Source organism: Passer montanus, unplaced genomic scaffold, assembly GCF_014805655.1.
Source record: "Passer montanus isolate IOZ18808 unplaced genomic scaffold, ASM1480565v1 scaffold15, whole genome shotgun sequence".
NCBI classification, from domain to species: Eukaryota; Metazoa; Chordata; class Aves; order Passeriformes; family Passeridae; genus Passer; species Passer montanus.
Genome location: NW_024362051.1, coordinates 11316759 through 11337246, shown reverse-complemented (window position 1 = coordinate 11337246; position 20488 = coordinate 11316759). Strand labels below are relative to the sequence as shown.

The window sequence follows — 20488 nt, the reverse complement described above, 5'->3', positions numbered from 1 at the left end:
TTGCGCCGGGCGGGGGATAAGCGTCCTGCTGGGGAGCGGGGGTCGCCTGGCCGCGCTGGCCCCGGCGATGAGCTGCGGGCTCCCGCAGCCCTGACACAGCGTGGCCGGAGGGCTGCGGTGCTGCCCGCCCTGCCTGGGGTCGGGCTGTGCCCTCGCTGTGCCCGCAGCCCGCCGAGCATCCCCCGGCCCGGTTCCCTCGCGGCTGAGACACGGAGCGGAGCCGGGCACCTCTCCTGGAGACGGGCCCTGGAGCATATGGTCATGCTTATGTAAGGAGCAGCCTGCCCCTGGCGTGGAGAACGGGGCTCTTTCCATCTTCCCTACTTATGTCATGTCAGTCGGTTTTATGAGACCTTCTGTAGCCTTGTGAAATAAGGTTTGTGATGAGAATTTTCATTTTTCTGCTGTGCTCGGGAGTAGTTCTGTGTACCAAGTATACTTGTGGCAGATGGAGCTCTTAGAGGGATTCTTACCTTCTGGTTGTGCCGCGTTTTTGGGGGTGTGTGTGTGGGACCTGGTGCATAAATAATGTAATTGGGGGAATAAAGTGAAAAAAAGTGGAATTTTTTTTGTGTGTAATGCCGCAAGTATCAGCAAATGAAGGAGAATGTTAGAAGCTATGGGCAAAATATACCAAAGAAAAGTGAGATTTGTGTAATATGTTTGACTCATGAATATTAGCCATTTGTGATCTCATTGAGAATATTCTTCTTTTGAAATCTGTAGGTGTTGCGGTATTCATTTCTTGCGCAGTTTTTGGTACAGGAGTTTCTGTTAACTTGTGTTATAGGCTTGGATACTTTCACATATATTTCAGTTAGGGTCTGTCTGTATTTGTAACATAAAACTTGGGAGGAGAAGAAGGAAATAATTCTTAATGACTTTTTGATCATTCTTGTAGGGTTAATGAAGATAGATTGAAACATGGAAAAATACTTTGGTTAGGTGGGCGCTCTAAGCTATTGCACCCCACGGCTTCGGTTTGTCTGTAACCTTGGCTTTTTTTGGCTGGTTATCTTAGATAGGAGGGGGCTTGTGCATGAAAAACTATCTTTTTTTGTTTCTAGTTAGCTTTAATAACTGGTAATCAGCTATGGTTTTCGAGTCATAAGATCGCTAAAGTATTTAATTAACTCCTGAACTCATTAGCGTTAGGAAGTGGTTGTCTTTGCGACCACCATTACATGGAAGGTTCGTCAGAAATCCCACAGAGCAATATAAAACTGCTGCTCATCCAACACAAGGATTTGCTTTGTTTACATCAGCCTCGAGGAGCTACTGATGGTAGACCCACTTGGTTCTGACAGACATGAACTGAGCAAGTTCGTTGGAAGAAATTCTGGGGAATTCCTTCCTTTGGCAGAGGTCGGTACCTCAGTCCAGCTCGGCTGCTGGAGCCCTTGGTGCAGAGGCAGAAAGGTGCATCATGCCCCTGAGCTCTGAGCCATGGGTGTGTCCTGGAAAACTCCGTGAGCCTGCTTGGTGTTTGGTGTTGTGCTCGCACAAACCTTCTCCGAGCTGTTTGCTAAACTTGGGTCCATTTCCTTCCTTCAAACAGCGCAGATGGCTCCTCTTCCCCTCCTCTGGAACCCATGTGGTGATTTACTCCTCCAAATCCATTTTTAGCTCCAAATACACCTGGCAGTGTTTGACGTGGTTAGAGTGGACAGTTCACCATCATTTTGCTTTTTAAGTGTGTGTTCAGGTCCAGTCCTTCATTGTGATTCAGGCATCCGTACCTGTTTCCCTGTCCTTCCAGCATCTCTCATTTCAGAGAGGCCCTGCTGCTCTGTAATTAGTAGCATACTTGGGAGGAACACTCAGAAGTGGGTACTTCATCTTGAGGAGCTTTTCTGGAACAATTCTTTGGTTGCCTATCTTGAGTTGGAGCGTGTTTTAAAGGGAACTTTTCTGGGTATTTCCACTGTGCCTTTGATATTTCTGTCAGGCGAGTCTGGTGCTGCAGGAAGCTGAACTGCCTATTTCACAGACCTCAAAGCTTTATTTACATGATGCTGATAACAGATAAGGCAGCAGCAGCAATGGAAACTTTATCAGTGCTGACCTAGAGAAATCTTGAAAGTCTTATTTTCTATTTTAACTTCTTACCAGTCTGCTAGCTAGTTATTGTTATTGCAGGTTCTAAACATAGGCTGTGTCTGAAATGGCTAAAAACTGCCTGAGCAACTGTGGAGGATGAAATATATTTCATCCCATCGTGTGGATTCATCCTGGGAGCACATTTGGGTTGCAGGGTTTTTTGTGAGCTTTGCCTGTGTCTGGTGTTCCTGGGATCCAGCTCACTGCATCATCTCGGGCTCTCATTAATGCTCAGTGTGCAGCTCCTCTGGGTATTCTCTCCTCTGCAGAGGCACTTTGGGATTGCTGCCCAGATTTTCTCAGAATGTGCTGATACAAATGTGGTTAGGCAGGCTTGTAGGTGTGGGCTTGCAAACACAGGCTGTGATGGCAAAAAAAGTGCTGAATAACTGGTTAATAAACCAAACCTTGAACTGTGAGAAACCGGGGAGCCAAAAAGGACCTTGGAGCAGTTTGGTTTGTTGATTCAACCTAGATTTTCTTCTGAAGATTTTAATTAAAGATATTATTAATTATATTTTAATTTTAATGAATTAGCTTGCTGTCTTTCAGGTGCCCAGCCAAGCTGTGATCTCAAAACCACACAGCCCCTGTTAGTGTGACTGGGTTTGAGCTGCTCGTGTGCAGGCAGAGCCTGGATCCCACAGGATTGCACAGAAGGAAGGATTTTGCTGCATACCTGGTGGATTTGTTAACCTTTGTTAACACGTGTTAGTCCCTGAGTTCAGCTCCTTTGTCTTACCTGCTCATTATGAAAAATAAAAACCACAGGATGTTTTACAGGCTACCAATAAATGATATAATGCACTTGCTATATAATTGAGAGTGGGCTGAAACTGTTAATAGTGTATAAATGTACTTGAGAAATAAATCTTCAGGGAAAACTTTATCTTCACAGCTCTATGATATGTATCTTTATTTCCTGGACTGGTTTTCTTTCCCCCCATATAAAATTTGCTAGAATTAATGAAAGTTGGAAATGTAGATTATTTTTTTATTCTTTACAATTAACCTTCCATAGTTGCTTTTGTCCATTTTTAATATGCCTTTAATGTGAATGGCACATTAGTTCCCTGAAGTCCCTGTGAACAGAGAAGAGTTTGACCTAATTTATTTTGCAGTAACATTTGCTTTTGCAAAACACGTGCTGTATTTGTTTGCAATGGTTAACCTTAGCTGTGCTACAGTTCACAAATGAATGATCTTGGATGAGTAGGAATGTAGGAATTACTGTGTTTTCTAGTAGAAATACCAGTTCTTCAAGCACACCATTGCAGCAGCTGTATAGCAATCCTTATTGTTAGACCAGATGGGAAAAAACAGGGAAAAAATGAGAGGAAAAAGAAAAGAAAAAAAAAAGTTGTTTGTTCTTGTTAACTGCTTACACAGCACGATCGAGCTGTGTTTGCTGGCTGACTCTCTAAACCTTTAAATGGAAGGCTGGATGCTCTCCTCTCTGGTTATTATTTGAAATTCCTGCACTGCTCCATGATCAGGGTGAGCGTTACTGGGAGCAGCGCCTGGGTGCCAGTGCACGTCTGCAGTGTTCAGGGCTTTGTTCTGCCCCCGGTATCTCGCTGGATCTGTCCTTCTCAGCAGAAATCTTTGATTGCTGTCTTGTTAGCCACTTTGAATTGTATGGGAGCAAGGCAGTCTTCCTTCCTTGGCACTGTCTGCGAGGGAGAGAGCCCTTCTGATGGATTGGTGACTCACGTACTCTGAGTTCTAGGTTTGTTTTTGTTTTGTTTTTTCTATAGAATCACACAGGGAGATTCTTTTCTAAGTGCATATTTGATAAACCTTTTCATCCTGTTTGCTTCCCTTTGTTCTCTCCCTCCCAAACGGAATGACAGAAGGATCTGAGTCTTTGAAGAATGGGATTCTTCTGTAATTCAAATTCTTTTTGCTCCTCAGAGCAGGACAGGTGTACAGAAGGGAATGAGTGGGTAGCACCCAGCTGATGGGTCTAATTTTAGTTGTTGGACTGTGACACTGAACTTTTCCACAGCTGCAGATTGGAGTTATATGTTTTGTATTTTGTTTGGGTTTGTTTTTTAAATATTTTTTCCTTTTCAAAGTCTGTCTAGCCAAGTTTACCTCAAAGGAAAACAAAAGGTTTTCCTGGTGATATTTTTAGTTTCAAAGTCTGTTACTGAAAAATAATCTAACCTGGAATCCTCTTGTTAATGGATGTATCCAGAGTAACTAGAGTTTCATAGATGTGAGAAACAGAAGTTGAAATTCTCTTTTGGATTTTAGTCAGTCTTGCCAAGTATTTCAGGTTGTGATACTGTAACAGAATGAGCATCTTGTTCACAGATGTGAGGCTGAATGTTGCAGGATCAAGTCTGGTTTTGGCGTTCTGATTTGACTGGAATTACTTTCTGTGGTGATTTTTGGTGGCAGTAGTCTTGGAATAACTTACATTTACAGGTATTCCAGTTTATTTCTGTAACTATTAAGTCATTTTATGATTCATGCTTTCCTGAATGTACAAACTTTTCTCTGGTAATGTAATTTTGTACCTGTTTGGATAAATGGGTGTGGATTTTTGCTGCCCCTTGTGCTGCTTTACCAGGGCATATTTTCTGCCTGAGATGTGATGGATTTATATTTATGTTGGTGCAGAAGCAACAGTTACACTGGTTTAAGTGGCAGAATTCACAGCTTCAGCTGAAATGGCAAAATTTTGTTGTGATAAAACTACAGAAAAAAAATTCTGTGAAAGGGAAAATGTGTGTTATCTTTGAGAGGGTACGTGCCGTGTGATCACACTCAAGATGGTCTGTTCTGCTGATGGAATGAGCTGGGACAAACTTGAAGGAGTTTTTTCTCTTTTTTTCTAATTGATTTTTGCCAACTCTACTGTTTTCTTTAAGGCTAACCAGGAATCTGCTATTGAAAAAATGGGTGTGCCAGGGCAGGGAGGGATTTTTGAAATATAATTGTTATTAAACTAAAATGAACAATCCATGTTCCATGAACAGTTATAATGGGAATTTTTAAAAACATTGTTTTGGCCAAATAGCACAGCTTAAGATCTGAAATCTGAAGTTCTTGGTCTTGGCTTTTGGTGGAACTGAGTTAATTTTAGTAGCTGGTGCAGTGCTGTTTTGGATTTAGTACAAGAATAATGTTGATGGCACACCAATGGTTTAGCTGGTGCCAAGCAGTGCTTGCTCTAAATCAAGAACTTTTCAGTTTCCTGTGCTCTGCCAGTGAGCAGGTGCACAAGGAGCTGGGGGAACTGGGCACAGGGATATTCCAGAGCACAGCACTCATGGCCAGAGCATAAACAGGGGGAATTGGCTGGGAGACACCGACTGCTGCTCAGGGACTGGATGGGCATTGGCCAGTGGGTGTGAGCAGCTGCACTGTGCCACTGCTTTCTCTTGGGTTTTAGTCCTCTCTTTTTCCATTCTTTTTTTGGTTATTATCTGCCATTCACCACAGTTACTGTCATTATTATTCTATCATTATTTTATTTATTAAAGTGTTCTTGTTTCAAGCAAAGGTTTTTGCCTTTTTTTTTTCACTTCTCTCCATCCCACTGGGAGGGGTGATGGTGAGCTAGTGGCTGTGTGATATTAACTCCAGCAGAGGTTAAACCATGACAGTCTCCCTGAGATTGTTCCTTTTCTTACTCTAATTTGGAACAGGGAGATGTTTGAAATAATGGGAAAAAATTTTGAAACACAAACAAGTGGCTCCCCAGTCCATGTTTTGGCTTTGTACAACAAGTGACCTATTTTTTTTTTTCCTAACGTCTGAGCATCCAGCAACTCCTGTCATCATAATTTATCTAAAGGTTTTAGAGGTTTAATGTTGTGGTTGTTTTTTTGTTTGTTTTTACACCAATCAAAGTAATGTATTGTGAGAGCTCTTTCCAATATAATGAGCTTAGAGCAATGGACTTTGCTTGTCTCTATTCGTTCTGTTAGAACTTGGCAGCCATTACAACTGCGGCTTTATTTAACACATCCGCATTTCTAGTGGAGTTAATTTTAAAGGGTTTCTTATTAGTATTGGGGTTTTTTGTTACTCAGGGACAGAAGATGCTGTGGAGCTGCAGTGGCTGTGCCTCAGCACTTCCGTTGCGACATGATGTGGTTTCAAAGTTTGTGTTGCTTTTGTTTTAGCAGCATTTGAAATTTAATGATTCTTTTTGATAATCTACATGCTGCAGTTTTTAGTTTGCTATGATTCAAGTATGTGTGCATGAGTTTGGGAGGCAGAATTTTTCAGCTTACTTTGGATGTGCTGACCTTCAAGTTAACTTTCAGTATTAAGTCATCCATGTAATTCTCTTTTGGAGGAATTAAGGAAAGTGAAAGTTACCTTCTTGTCATGCATGTTTTGGTTGTTGTTGATGACTGAAAAAGGTTTGACAGTTTTGAGAATGTAATTTGATATCAGGCACTTGTTGTCACTTTACGTGGGTATTTTTGTGACAGAATGAAAACCTGTCAGTCCCTGCTCATCCCTATCCCTACATCCTGATCTACTTGGAAAAGGAACCCAGTAAAAAACCAGGAGGCAGCCTAATTTCAGAGTTTTGATTAAATTTATGGATTTAGCAAACCCATAGATTTTTGAAAATTCTGGGACATTTAAAATAATTTGGTATGAGTTATTTAAGCTTGTAATTTTTGTATCTCTTTGTATACAACCTGTGTAACTCCCAGCTTCTATTGTACAATACCATCCCTTTAAACTCAGTCTTTTATTCACACAAAATATTGAATGCTCTGATTCTGTAGCAGCTGCTTGGGTGGTACTTTTGGTTGTTCATTCTAAATATTTGTAATCTTCTGGCTGACCTTTTAATTTGCCTTGGGCAGCTCTGTGAAATGCTGCTGATGTGTGGGGTGTCCGATGTGGTTGGAAGGCACTTCCTGTGCGAGGGGAAGGATGTGCCCCCATTGGGGTTTGTGGAGCTGTTGCAAGAGCTCTGTAAAAAGTGCCAGCATTTACATAATTTGAAAAATCAGACTGTGGGCTAGACAATGGCGAGCAACAGCCCTGCAACCTGTGGTTTGTTGAGCCACATCTCAGTTTTGATCTGTCCTGACTTCTTGAGCTGAATTAATTTTATGTCATCGTGGCTTTGAGAAGTGTGAGCGTGGCTGAAGGTGTGACATGCAGTTTGCAGTGTCATGTAGGCCATGGCAACACAAATAAAAACTCACATGAGGCTTGTAAGTGAGAGGTCTTGGGTTTTTTTTTTTTAATTTTATTTGGGTTGGTTTTTTTCATGCAGTTTGCAGTGTCATGTAGGCCATGGCAACACAAATAAAAACTCACACGAGGCTTGTGTGTAAGTGAGAGGTCTTGGGTTTTTGTTTTTTTGGTTATTTGGGTTGTGTTTTTTTGTTAATGTATATTTGCATGGTTTCACTTCATGCTGGACTTCCGTGCTGGCTTGAAGTATAGAACTTGCACAGCTGTGAAAGCTTTTATAACTTACACAAGGACAATATGAATAAAGTCCTGTAAAACTTAATTTAAAAGTGTAGTTCAAGTGCAGGTTTTTCCATGTCTTTGCTCTAGCTGCAGTTCTTTCCAATTGTCCCCCTAATAATTGGGATTGGGAGCCTTTTCTTAAGTCTGACCTCATCGGGGGGCTGATTGTGCTGCTGGTGATTTTACTTTGAGTGGCTTCTTGTGGATAAAAACTTGCTGGATCATCCCCATCTTCAACTGCACTTCTCTAATGCAGCCTGCAGTGAATCATGTTCAAGGGATGGGCAGGTGCTGAATGGTAAAACCAGCACATTTCATTGAGAAACAACTGTCAGTCCTAGCTGACAGGATGGCAAACTGATCCTTTTGCTCTTTAAAATTATTTTGTTGGTGACTTTTGAAATGCTGTTGCAAATCAGCCGTTCTTAAAAAAAAAAAGTGCCCTTTTTTGTTGTGCATCATCCATTTTACCTCATGGCAAACTCCAAATTTAAATTACCTTCTAGTATTCAGGAGTAAGGATATGGTCATTTGTTTGTATGATTCTTTGTGAGTTACATAGAAATGAATCAAATTTGTTGCATTATTGGTCCCAATCTTCAAAACAAACAGCCCTCAAATTATATAAATAGATACATTTGTAGAAGTTAATGAAGGCTGTAAATGATTTTTTAAAGCTTTTAGGTATTTGAAAATTACTTATTGCAATTTGCATTGAGGAAGTGAATCCAAAATATTTAAAGACCTGCCTTAATTGGTGTTTATTTAATTTGAGAGACATAGAAATAGTGCTAAGCTAGATGGAGGTAGTGTCTGAATGTTGCTGGTGTTTGGTTTCTAAAGCATACAGAGTATTGCATTCTAATGCTGTTCATGTAAATGTTTATGTAGTACCCACCACACTGGGGTCTTTCGCTGAGATCTCAGATGCTAAATGAGTGTAAATAAGAACAGTGCCCACCCTTGGACCATTTTCATGTCGTTAACCTGCCCTCCCCCCATTTTACAGTATCACCATGGAAAAAACTGCTAGCAAATTGACCTTTATATAGCCAAAAGAGAAGCTGTCCTGTCTGGATTTGAGTTTAACTCAGTCGATTCATTCAGCCGTTTGTGGCCACACAGGAAGCCCCATTCACAGGATCACAAAGCCTAATGGCTGTTTGTACAGTGGGATTGATCTGATTACTCTTCTCTCTCTTGTGCTATTTACAGTCTGCTGCCAATTCACAGAAAGGGAAGAGAATGGCTGCAAAGGAGAAGTTGGAGGCAGTATTAAACGTGGCCCTAAGGGTCCCCAGCATCATGCTGTTGGATGTCTTGTACAGATGGGATGTCAGCTCATTCTTCCAGCAGATCCAAAGAAGTAGCCTGCACAACAACCCTCTCTTCCAGTACAAGTACTTGGCCCTTAATATGCATTATGTGGGTAAGTATAGATCTATTCAAGAGGAAATACTACTCTGCTAAATACCTTTTGGCTTGCTACAAGAATTTTAAGAATTTAGTAATAGCATGTTAATATACTGATTACAAAGAATAACATGACAATGCATTCATTACAGTCTGCCTAGGGGACAGTTTATGTTAGCAACAAAGAAATCATGCCCAGGGTTTTTACTGATTGTTGTTATTTAGCCTTTACAAGTAAACCTGGTGTTTGGAAACACAACTGATGTCCTGAAAGAAGAGCACAGGGGACTCTGGCCAGTGTGTGACTGATGAGGAGGCTGCTGTGAAATGCTGTGCAGACAAGAAGTATAGAAACTTAACATTAAACAAGAGGCTAGAGAAGAAACAGCCTGGTTTGGACTGACCACAGCATTAGAAATTTAGTTTTCTTTGCTGCACCATTTTGGCTCTTCAGTTTACACCATTATGAACCATCCCTGTGCTGTGAGTGGATTCAAGCAGGTAACCAGTCCCTGTGTTGTAGATAAATGGACAAAATTACTAACTCAGGCAGCTGAGGTGTGAGCCTTGGCCTGCAAGTCTAGCTCTGGAATGCCAGATGTCTGTTTTTAGGAGATGAAAGGATTGGTGTTCTGGGACCTGCTCTCCAGGTGAGAGTGTGATTCATCTGCACATGGGGTAAATTAGGGATTGGATTTGGGCAGTTGAGGTTGATCTCTGGATCTCTGGCAAGCATCTGCCTGAGCACTGCTTGGCTTGGAGAGAAAGGGCTAGCTTTTAATTTAACCACTCTGGAGTGTTTCTTCCTTGTAGATGGTTTTGGAAGATAAAGATGCACTGCAGTCAGCTAAAGGAAGCACACTTTACTTAAGCAGTTAGGAAACTGGGCTTTTGAAGGAGCATGTCCTGACTTTAATCCTGACTGCAAAAGTGTTGGCATGAGGCTTCCCTTTTTTTGTAATGTCTGTTGTCTGGAAGTCATTTACTGCACTAAAAATGTGTGCAGCTTTCTTTGTTATGGCTCCACTATGCTCTGCTGGGATGGCAGTGTACTTGCAGCCCAAAACAGGGGTGTCACAGGTCCCTTTTCCTCTGTCTGTGGGAGAGAATATGTTTGGGGCTGGTGAATGTGACACAGGACAGTGGTGGCCTGTACCTGCAGCTGGCTTTCTCCTGCATTTGTGTGCACACACAAAGCTTTTAGGGATCACTTTATCAGATCAGGTTCTAAGGCAGAATTGAAAGTTGTGCAGTAGGTTTACGAGACGGCAGTGGGTAATTTCCAGCTATGACAAAGCCCCTCTTAATAGGCATTTAATAATCTTTTCCTTGTTAAAGTATGTTGAGATACACCAATAAAAAACACTACAGAGGGGGTGGGTATTGTTACCAAAGAATCTCCCATCTGGTTGCTATTTTTGTGCTAAACCAGTGAAATCTGACTTTTTGCTCCTTGTACAAGGGGTACTTTTGTCCTGGTGAACAATCACTCAGCAGTTCTTTTACTTCTTGCTTTTATACCATTGAATCTATTTCTCCAACTGGTGGTTGCTCAGCAAGAAGAGCTTCTAAATTGTCAAACAAGGTACTTGTTTTAAAAGATTTTTGGACAATTTTTAGTGACAAAACTTTTCACATGAAGTTGCTGTGTTTCATTTCCTTGGTTGCTGGGGATTTAAGCTGTGTCAGGGTGAAGCTGGGCTAAATCAATTTACATGCCTCCATGACATTTTATATAGATTTAGTTGCATTGCTTTAGAGTATAACATTAATTAAGATGATGTATCAAAATATATAAATTGGATTTGTAGGGAAAACAAAGTACTTTTCCACCAGTTTGGAGAATTGAGCTTCTTTGAAGATACATTTGAGGAAATTAACTGCCAGCATATAATTTAAACAACAATTCACTGTTGATGTGTTTCAACATACTAATCTACTTTATTTAGGGAAAAAAAAATCCTCTGTTCATATTTGCAGTTAGGAAACACTATCAGCAAACGCAGTGGCAGCTTTGCAATATCAAACAATCACTGAATTTCTTCTACAAGCCAGTATCTTGTAGTGCTATATATAGTGCTGTATAAGTGCTTCCAGCAGCTGAGGAAATTGGGTGCATCTATCTCGGGCAGATGCTCAAGGAACAATTTGATTAGAGAGCCCTAAAAATTAATAAACTCTACCAATCTTTATATAGTGAACCTTTTCCTGGAACTAAGGAGACAGAATTGGAAATTTGTTCAGAACTGGGGGTTACCAGGAGTGTATTTTCTGTTTAAATGTAATGAGTGAAATTAGTGTCTTCCTGTGTGATTCCCATTCCAGTTAGCAGTACTGTGAGTATAATAAAAGCTTATAAAATGCACTTTATTCTTTGAAAAAAACTTTTCCTTTTCATATCTTTCCATGAAACAGCCCTTATCTGCTTGAGCAATGGAAAATACTCAGTCCTGATAACCACTCAACCACAAGTTCACCTGCATGAAATTTAACTAAATATGCACAGAGCAGTGCAAACAGCAGAGATAAATTTCTGGTTAGAATTGGTGCAACCTCTGTGTCGGGTAGATTAGCACTCACTGCCAGACTGCTCCATTTTCTTCTGCACTGTAGAGTAGCTGTGAGAAAACAGACACTTCTTTTTGTGTCCTTTTGGTGGAGAAGGTGGAAAAAAGTTGAAACCACGTAATTTCCTCCTGTGAAGCAGGGCAAAGCGATGCTCTTTGTGCCAAGTGGTAAATACTCTGAGCTAGATGGAAAGAGTTATGAGCTTAACCTATAATCAGAGCCAGGCTTGGAATTTAAGTCACTGTCATGGGTGAGGCACAGAATTGCACAAAATACAGGGTTTTCTTACTCAAGAGTAAAAAGAGAGCAGTTTTCTTTCTTAAACTGTATTCTTTGTCATTACAAAAAATAAAAATAAATTCTCAGAAAAAACAAATCAAATATTTGGAATAGGTGGAAGGTGTGTCATCTTTCACAACCTGTTTGTAATGACAGTTTCTTGAACTGCATGGTTAATACTTTAATCTCTTGGTCACATTACTTGCTAGGTGTGAGCTGCTTGTTATGAATGCTGCTTTTATGAGGGGGGCTTGAGGGAGGACAGACCTGCTGGACTTCCTGCCCTTGTGTGCTGATTGCACCCTTTGGTCTGCCTGCTTTTGTTTCAGCTCTCGTGCTTTACATAGAAGATATTTTATTTAGATTTCTTTTTTTATGTTGCCTTTTAAGGGGAAAGGTGCTCTACTCTGGTACAAACCCTGTAAGAAGTGCCAGGTGAAGCTTCAGTGTGAGAAAAAATGAATTGGTTCATTACAGAAACAAATTTCCTAAAATTGCAAGAAAGGATGCATGACTTAAATGTGTAAATACAGTTAATTCATGCAAAGATGAGGTCCTGCTTAGAACCAGCATCTCTGACTTTGCTGCCTCTGTCTTTGCTGTCTTCTGTCTTTCTCCTGCCAGCAGCATTTAGATAAATGGCTTGTAGAACTATTTTCTGAGTGTTACTATTTAATTTTAAACTGTAGCTATTTTTAATCAAGTGCAATTTGATGACATGGACTTGGTCTTTATTTCTTAAAATAATCACTTGTTACGTCTTCTCATTCTCTTCTTGGATAAGATGCAGTGTGTGCTGCAGTTGGTAGGACACAGGAGGAGGTAGAGAGTGTGCCATGCTCAAAATCCAGCACAGCCTTTTTTATTTCCTGACTCAGGACTGAAGGTTCCTCTACTGCTCCCTAAATGTTGTAGGTTTTTCCTAAGCAGCTTTCTCAGCATATGGATAATTTCAGGTACCTTTTCTGTATAAAGCTGATGTCTCTTTTTTGGAAACCATATCACTATTTTTTTTCCTTAAAGGAGCTACTAGCAGCCTTTTTGAAAGAATTTTGAAAGGAGGTACTTAAAAATTTTGATTCTGAATACCAATCTCATGACAGCATTTCAGCTTATCTTATTTATAAAGATTTATAAAGAGCCTCTGAATCATATGGCAGAACTAGAATCAAAGTCCATTTTATTTGTTCAGACAATACTGCAAATCTCTGTAAAGCACTCAATTTCTTGGATTATTTATACTTAAAAGTACCCAATCTGTTGTGCATTTAAAAATTGAAGAAACAGCTGTTGATGGCAGTTCCCCAGTAATGAATAAATTGTTTTGTTGGCATTATTTTCACCAAGATGTGCAGATGTTGATAACAGGATTTCTGATCTCTGTTTTTAGTTGTTCTGAGCCATGATTGAGTAAATGCCAATTTCCTTATATGCAAGTATGTTTAGGTGTGTGCTTTCTAAGTTTTGAAATAATTTTCTGGCATTTTCTGGAGGACAGGTATGTAAAAGTATATCTTTTAAAAAATCATCCTCTCTTGAGATGGATGATTTAGACATTGACAATTTATTAAATCTGTGTAAATTCCAATGTAACCAGTCTGGTGATCCTGAGAATGAGACACACTGAAAATAAAGTTGCCAGTTGTTTCTGTAGTACTTCTGCCATTTCAAATGCAGGCTTTCAGAAGTATGTCCTGTTCTGCTGGCACTTGCATGTAGTGGCCAGATATTGTCTGAACAAACTGAAATGAGGACAGTGAAGGATTAGGCTGAAGTGCAGTGACTAACTCAGAGTGCACTGATCCCTCTTTGAGGCAGGAGATTCGTGTTGGGATGGAGTCTGTGGCTCATGACTTGCTGCTTCCCAGCAAGTTGCTTTGCAAATCATGGGCCCTTTACCCTCGCAGGATGTGGGAAAATGGAAAAGTAGGGCCCCCTGAATTAATTTCCTAGTAGAATCCAAGCAATTGTGCTCCTGCTTTCTGGCACTCCGAGAGTTGGTGTGGCCTTATTAAGAAATGTTATGAACTCTTTGATGTGCAAAGTTCTCACTTTTAGACTAAATGTGCAGGAAACTGTGAGTGATAATATGAAATGGACACAAGGGATCTGTAATCATGCAAATGAGCACTAAAGTGCTTCATAAAGAGGATGAGTTGTGACTTTGATCATGTTCCAGAAGCCTCCATTGTGTGCAGTCAATAAACCTCAGACACCTGAGTCGGCAGAGGTAATTCTGGTGAGGGAAGCTGGGAACACCTTGGTGGTGCATAAATGGAGAGAGATTGCTGAAAGGCAGTCTGTGAACTGCTGCTCACTGAACAGTGAGCGCTGCACAGCCAGAGGTTTCATTGAGCTGAATCAACAGGTTGTAAATGAGGTCATGAACTGGTTAATACACCAATGTTCTTGTCTGGCAGTGTTTAAGTCTGCTTTTCTGCTTAGGATGATTTTCACAGTTTATTTTCTCCAGTGGAGCCTAAATCTGTACCATCTTGCATGAGAGGCAGTAGAAGTTCTCTGCTTCCTTGTGCTCCTGAATAGGAGCTGAGTGGGGAATTTGTGTTTTTAAAGTTGGCAGAATGTGTCTTCTGTAGTGCTCCTAAGAGCTGGAGGCATAAAGGTGCAAGTCTCTTGGTGTTGTGGCACTAGGGCACTCTGTATTCAGGAAAGATTATTCTGTCTTTCCTTTATCTTTTTTGTTTATTGTTTTTAACGTTTGTTAGAACCATTCCTTTACTGGGGCAGGAATTGGGCTTCCCTGAGCCTGCTGCTTGCTTTGTACAGAAATGTACATGGTGAGTCAAAAGGGACAATGCACCAAGTCCCAAGAGCAAAAATAGCACAGCCCAAATCAAAGGAGGGGAGTGCTCACTGCTCACACAGAGCTCAAAAGCTCCATTGGGATGGAGTGAGTGTTAGTTATTGTTAACCCCTGCTCAGAGGTTACCCAGTTAGATGTAAGTTTCTCAAACTGTAAGTCCTTGTGGACTCTCCAAAGAGAGAGAGGGAGAGATGCTGATGTAAGTTTCTCAAACTGTAAGTCCTTGTGTGTGGGGACTCTCTCCAAAGGGATATGTATTCTCAGCATCGTGTTTTCTTCTGGCAGAGGAGGTGCAAATGAAAACAGAATGTAATGATTTAGATGAGCAAGCTACTGTGAGGAATTTTATTTCCTGGTCCTTTTTTTTTTAAGTGGAGTCTTATTTGTGTCGTACACTAATTACTTCATTTGTCTGTATGAGAACAAAGGGAATAGAATATTATTGAAAGTATGTCTGAATTTGATCTTGTCTTCCTTTTCTTCTGCAGTTGGATGGGTTGGTAAAGAATTATTTGGCTTGCTTTTTTTTTGGTGGAAGCTTTGTTGATAAAAATGAGGTTGGTACCACTTTGGGAATAGGGCCTCTGCAGCAAAAATGCAAATATTGCAGTATGAAGTGTGCTGAAATCTCCCTCTTACCAAGTCATGAGAGGAAATTGTAAATAAGATTGAATGGCAACTACTTTAAATGTCTGTTGCTCTCCCCCTCTTCAAAGTCTAACAATTAAACCAAATGGCTGCTTCAAAGTGAACATTTACATTCCAGCCCAAACTCCTGAGCAGTGGAGTTCATTGCTGAAGCCTCTGCAGTAACCTTGGCTGTCTCGTGCTGCTTCCCTGCACAGATCTGAGCATCTGTGCACTGTGGAAGCCTGCTGCTTAGAAGGCACTGTGACAGCACTTGCTTCATCTTTTAATTTAGCCTTTTATTTTTTTTTCCACTCCTTCACTGTATCGTGAAGGATCCTAAGTATTTTGATTAAATTCGTGCTCATGTAGAGAAGAATGAACTTCAGTGATATCTAAAGTCCTTGCATGTATCACGTCTTTGTTACTGCCCTCTAAAACGTGTTACTTTTACAGAAACCATCCTGCCCTTGCTCAGGTACATCATCACACGGCCAAGGAGCAGACTTTCTTGTGATAGAATAAGGCAAAGATGACAGAAATTAAATACAGATACAGCAAACAGGTATTCTAAAACTATTTATAGAGTAATAAAGGAATAAAAGACTGCATAATAAACTCTGTTTAGTTCTCCACCTGAAGGTGAGTCACAGGCTACAGTGAGAAGGAAAGGTTTAGGGAGATTTGACTCGTGCTGGAATGATAGATGCTTGTGGGTTGTTCCTCAGGGAGAATTGTCCCTCACAAAGGAGCCCAGGGGTGAGTGTAGCAGAGATGAGATGTAGGAATGTCTGCAGATGGTTTGAGAGCTCTGGAGCTGGCTCGTGAGGCTGTGGTGTGGTGCAAGGTAGTGAAATGTCTTCATGGAGACTGCTGAGGAGTTCCTGCTCTTGTCATTTGTGTGTGTGGTAGAAGGAAGGTGGCAAACAGGAATTCCAGCAAACAAGTGTTCAAACTGATGGTGTGGAACATTTGATGTGCTGTAAGTAGAAGCAAGTTATTCTGTATAAAACAGTCGCTAGAAGGAGACTGATGGAGTGCTGTGTTTCAGGCCCCTTTAAAAAAGCTCAAAATAAAAATTATACTGTTCTCCAGGCTGAACAGCCCCAGCTCTCCCAGCCTGTCCTCAAAGTGATATTGTAAAGAATTAGTGACTTGTATGACACTTGATTTTTAAGAAAAGATACTACCAATTATTTCAGCTTTTTAAAAAGCACATCCTGAGACAAATGTGCAACTTGTCACATCCACTACATGAAGATGATTGAAAAATTATCTTTAATGTTAAATACATATATGATACACTGGTATTTTTAAAAGGTAAGTAAATAGGCTTTGTCTGTCATTGATCCTGTAATCTGTTTTACCTAAATTGATCTCTCTCTGCTTTCCATCCTGTGGGTCTGTTGTCTTTTCTAGGAACATCTTGCAAGATTTTGAAGACCAAACTGTTGGTAGAATTTTACAGAGGTGGCTTATTGAATGTGGCAGATACTAAGCAGCTTTGAAATACTTCTTCATAAATACTGACTCTGAAATATCTTTTTCAAATACTGGAACATGCTGTGTTCTCCAGCTGTTTTATAATACCTGGTTGTGCCACTGCTTATAAGTGCTTAATCTACAGTTGCATTATTAAATATATTTCAAAAGCTCAAAATATAAATTAGCTAAAAAGACTGTGCCTGATGTTGCTGAATAAATGTATGAAACTTTAAATGTGACATGACTGGTGTGGCTGTGAGGGTCAGGATATGTTCTTCTCTAGCATTTTTTTCTTAGCTTCAGGGGAGCAGTTGGCTGTTGCTGGGTTGTTTTCCTAAATGGATCTCAGTGCCAGGCACTTGAACTGACCTTCAGAAAGAGTATGAGTGCACTGCAGTGATGGAGAGAGAGCTTGGAAATAAATATTTGTAAGGGCACCATGAGCTGGGTTTTTGACCTGCAGCCTGTCTGGAAAGGAGGAGTTTGGACATGCAGCACCCACTTATGGAGTGGACTTCAAAGCACTGCTTTGTGTGGGTCTCTGAGAGAGATCCTTATGAAAATAAGGATCAGGGTTCTGCTTGTTGGAGAGGCTGCTGAGCAGCCAGGCTGTGGTCTTGGAGTAAAGCTGGGTCTGCATTGGGTCATTTTCAACAGCCTCACTAAATGCTAATGAGAAGTGCAGGAACTGCTGGGATGAAAAGCTACAAATCCTAGGCTGTGGCAGGTCTTGTCCTTGATTTATGCAACCCTGATAGCTGGAGTGGGCTTTAGTATGACTAATATGGAGTAAAGCCTCTGTGTCCTCATCTTAAATTGTGAACATGCTAAGTGTTATTTTAATTTGGTGTTAGCATTTTTTTAAATAGCAGCTTCTGCTTTTTGTTGCAGGTTACATCTTAAGTGTTGTGCTCCTTACTTTACCAAGGCAACACCTGGTTCAGCTTTACCTGTACTTTTTGACTGCACTGCTGCTTTATGCTGGGCACCAAATTTCCAGGTAAGGATAAATGGATGACTATTTTTAGCTGGGTTTGGACATTACAAAAATAACAGTTATTTTGTTATTGTTTTCTATAAATGGTTTTGTGGAGGCCTTTTTTCTATGTCAAACACCTAAATATATCTTGCTGTTCTTTGTCTTTGGGAAAGTTTGCAGAATTAAATATGCAGCCAAGTAGTTCTTTGAAGTAATTGAAAAACACCAGGAATTTTGAGCTACTTGTCTGGGGTGTGTAGTGCCCACCAGTTTAAGGAGAGAAAGCACTTAGCACAAGAGTAAACATGGCCTCTGATGCAGTAGTCTAAGTTACTCAGTGGCTCAGCTAAAATGCTTTCAGCACTGAGGTGTTTTACACAGCAGACAGGATGTTACTTTTAGTTTCCTGGCACCTCAGGAGAGAGACCAAATAGAGATCTGGAATCCAGTAAAAGCAAAGTAGTAGTGGAATTTATTCTTAAAATGTATTACACAAATTCGAATTTACAGTGGATGCAGGTGTTTTGGATCTGAAACACAGAGCAGGAGTCTGGAGAACTCTGAGTCAAACAAGACAGAATCAACCATCTTTGTTTGGCCTCAGCTAAATGTGTTGAAAGCCAGTGTAAACTTTCATACTGACACAATGTTTAATTGGAACCAAAGACACTGCCATCACATTAAAGGATTTGCATGGGAAGTTTTGAAAATATGGATTTGAGCCTGACTTGTTTTGGTGCCTGCTGATGGGAAACATTTAAAAATGTGCTTTCGATTGATTTAATGGAGGTGATAGTTTTGTTGTTTCCACATCAAAATTGTTCAAGAGCATTTGCTGGAATGTTTTTCCTGATATGTTGCAGTTCAGGGGAGTGTTAATGAAGGTTTTGTGATGATTTGACATGTCGCTGTTGTGGCTGTCAGGGTTGCAGTTAGTGATTTCCTGAAAAGGATGAGTGTACAAGAGAGGAGTTATAGCCTCTTATTGCCTCAGTAGGAAGGAAAAAATGGTTTATTTGTCATCCTCAGGGGAGTCCTGAGTTGTTACAGATGGAGTTTGTGGGTGTTTCTTCTAGGGTTAAAGGCTTATTTATTAGAAAAAGCAACCTAAACATCATTTAAGTGTTGAAGTAATAAATCTAGTAACAAAAGCCCATCAGACACGGGACTTTGGTGCAGAACATTTACAGCTGGAGGTGTTTATGCCATTCCAGGTCTTTAAATTTTTGTAGAAGAAAGGGAGATGTTATGTGTTTGGTTGATACATTAAGGGATAGCACTGTGTTTGCTTCTAATACCTTGTTTGTATTTCTGTGTGACAGAAATTCTGACTTCTGTTCCTCTGTGAGGTTTGAAACTTAATAGGCTTTATTGTAATGTATTTAGTAAATACTGCTTCAACTGTTCTGTGTGTTCCTACTAAGCTTTCTCTATTTGGTGCTCCTGGAGCGAGGTAATAAAGACTTTTAATTAAATCTTGCATCAACTAGCACAAAAAAATATATTTAATTAAAAGATGTCATGGATTCAAATAGTCCAGCAGTATTCCCAAGGTATTTGCAAGGCAAATGTAGCTGCTGACATTTCTATAGTGAGCTCACCCATTCCCTAGGCTGGGTTGCTTTGGAAGGAAGCACAGTGCAAGGGGCTCTCAGCTGAAGCCTTTGTACAGTCAGGGAAAGTGACACTTGAATTAGTCCAACAAAAGAATTGTTGAATCCTATTAGTTTTCATACTGGAAATAGTAAAATGTGACAGACATATCTGTTGGCAGAGCCATTCCTCTTATTGCCAAAGCTATCCAGTTCCAACTTATGTTTCTATTTAGCAGCCTGATCATTACAAGACATACAGAAGTCACACATGCAAACTGTTTATCAATGTTTTTTGTTAGCGATTCTGCTCAGAGCTGAAAACTTCCAGGGACTTGCTTGCATGCACGACCAGTTGGGATGCTATTTAAGACCAGTGAAGAGGTCTTATATTGAGGCCAGTTTGGTTAGTGCAAATTATAGAACAAGACCAGAATCATCTGGCACTTGTGACTCTGCAGTGTCCTGGAAATTCTGAGCTGTTGAAAGACTTCAGCTTTCAGTGCTTTTTTTCCATCCCAGAAATAGCTTGCACTTCATCTGCAAGTCTGGGAATAAGATCATCTGAATTTTATAGTTAAGCTCTGACTTCAGACTTCCAGGTTTATGTGACCTTGACAAGTTACTTAATTTTTAAAATGTTTTGTTTCCTTACCTGCTGAGCTGAGAATTACCTTAATGTGCAAAGATGGTTTAGGTAGTATTTGTGAATACTTGGAGCACCCCAGAAGATGCTACATTTGTATGTAGCATGCTAACCTGGCAATTTGGGTGGAAATAACATACCATCTGTTTATGGAAAGAAGAGAAGTCAGCTTTAAGAACCCAAAATCCAATTTAATGAAATCTCTTTGCCTTAGGTTTCCTGCAGCAGTCTAGTCTCCAATTTCAGGAGAAATCAGTTTAATAATGGAGTGGCACAGTAATAGGAACAGCTTGAGCTGGGTGCCTCCAGCCAGGGACCCAGAGCACACAAATCCTTGGGCCTTTGTACCTTTCCAGTCAATGCACCCATCCTGCATCCACTCTTGGTGTGCTTTGCACACAGCCCTGGGTCCAGTGGTGGGTTTTGGTCTGGGATCTTCTTGCCCCCTGTTGGATTCTTTCTCTGTCTCCAGGTGGGTGTTGGTTGCTTTTATCTGGCTGGGTTGCAGCATC

At 40.5% G+C, this 20488-nt stretch overlaps 1 protein-coding gene across 2 annotated transcripts in view; it reads left to right on the top strand.

The window, feature by feature from the left end:
* RNF145 (ring finger protein 145) overlaps positions 1–20488 on the top strand; it is a 45149-nt gene continuing 24661 nt past the window's right edge. Inside the window, exons 1-3 of one of the 2 annotated variants that reach the window (XM_039701618.1) lie at positions 1–376; positions 8779–8992; positions 17651–17759. In XM_039701618.1, the coding sequence (XP_039557552.1) occupies positions 8809–8992; positions 17651–17759 (293 nt within the window). In that variant the 5' untranslated portion in view covers positions 1–376; positions 8779–8808. Of the gene's footprint in view, positions 377–3672; positions 3830–8778; positions 8993–17650; positions 17760–20488 lie in introns of those variants that run through there. The other variant, XM_039701619.1, reaches the window with a different exon arrangement.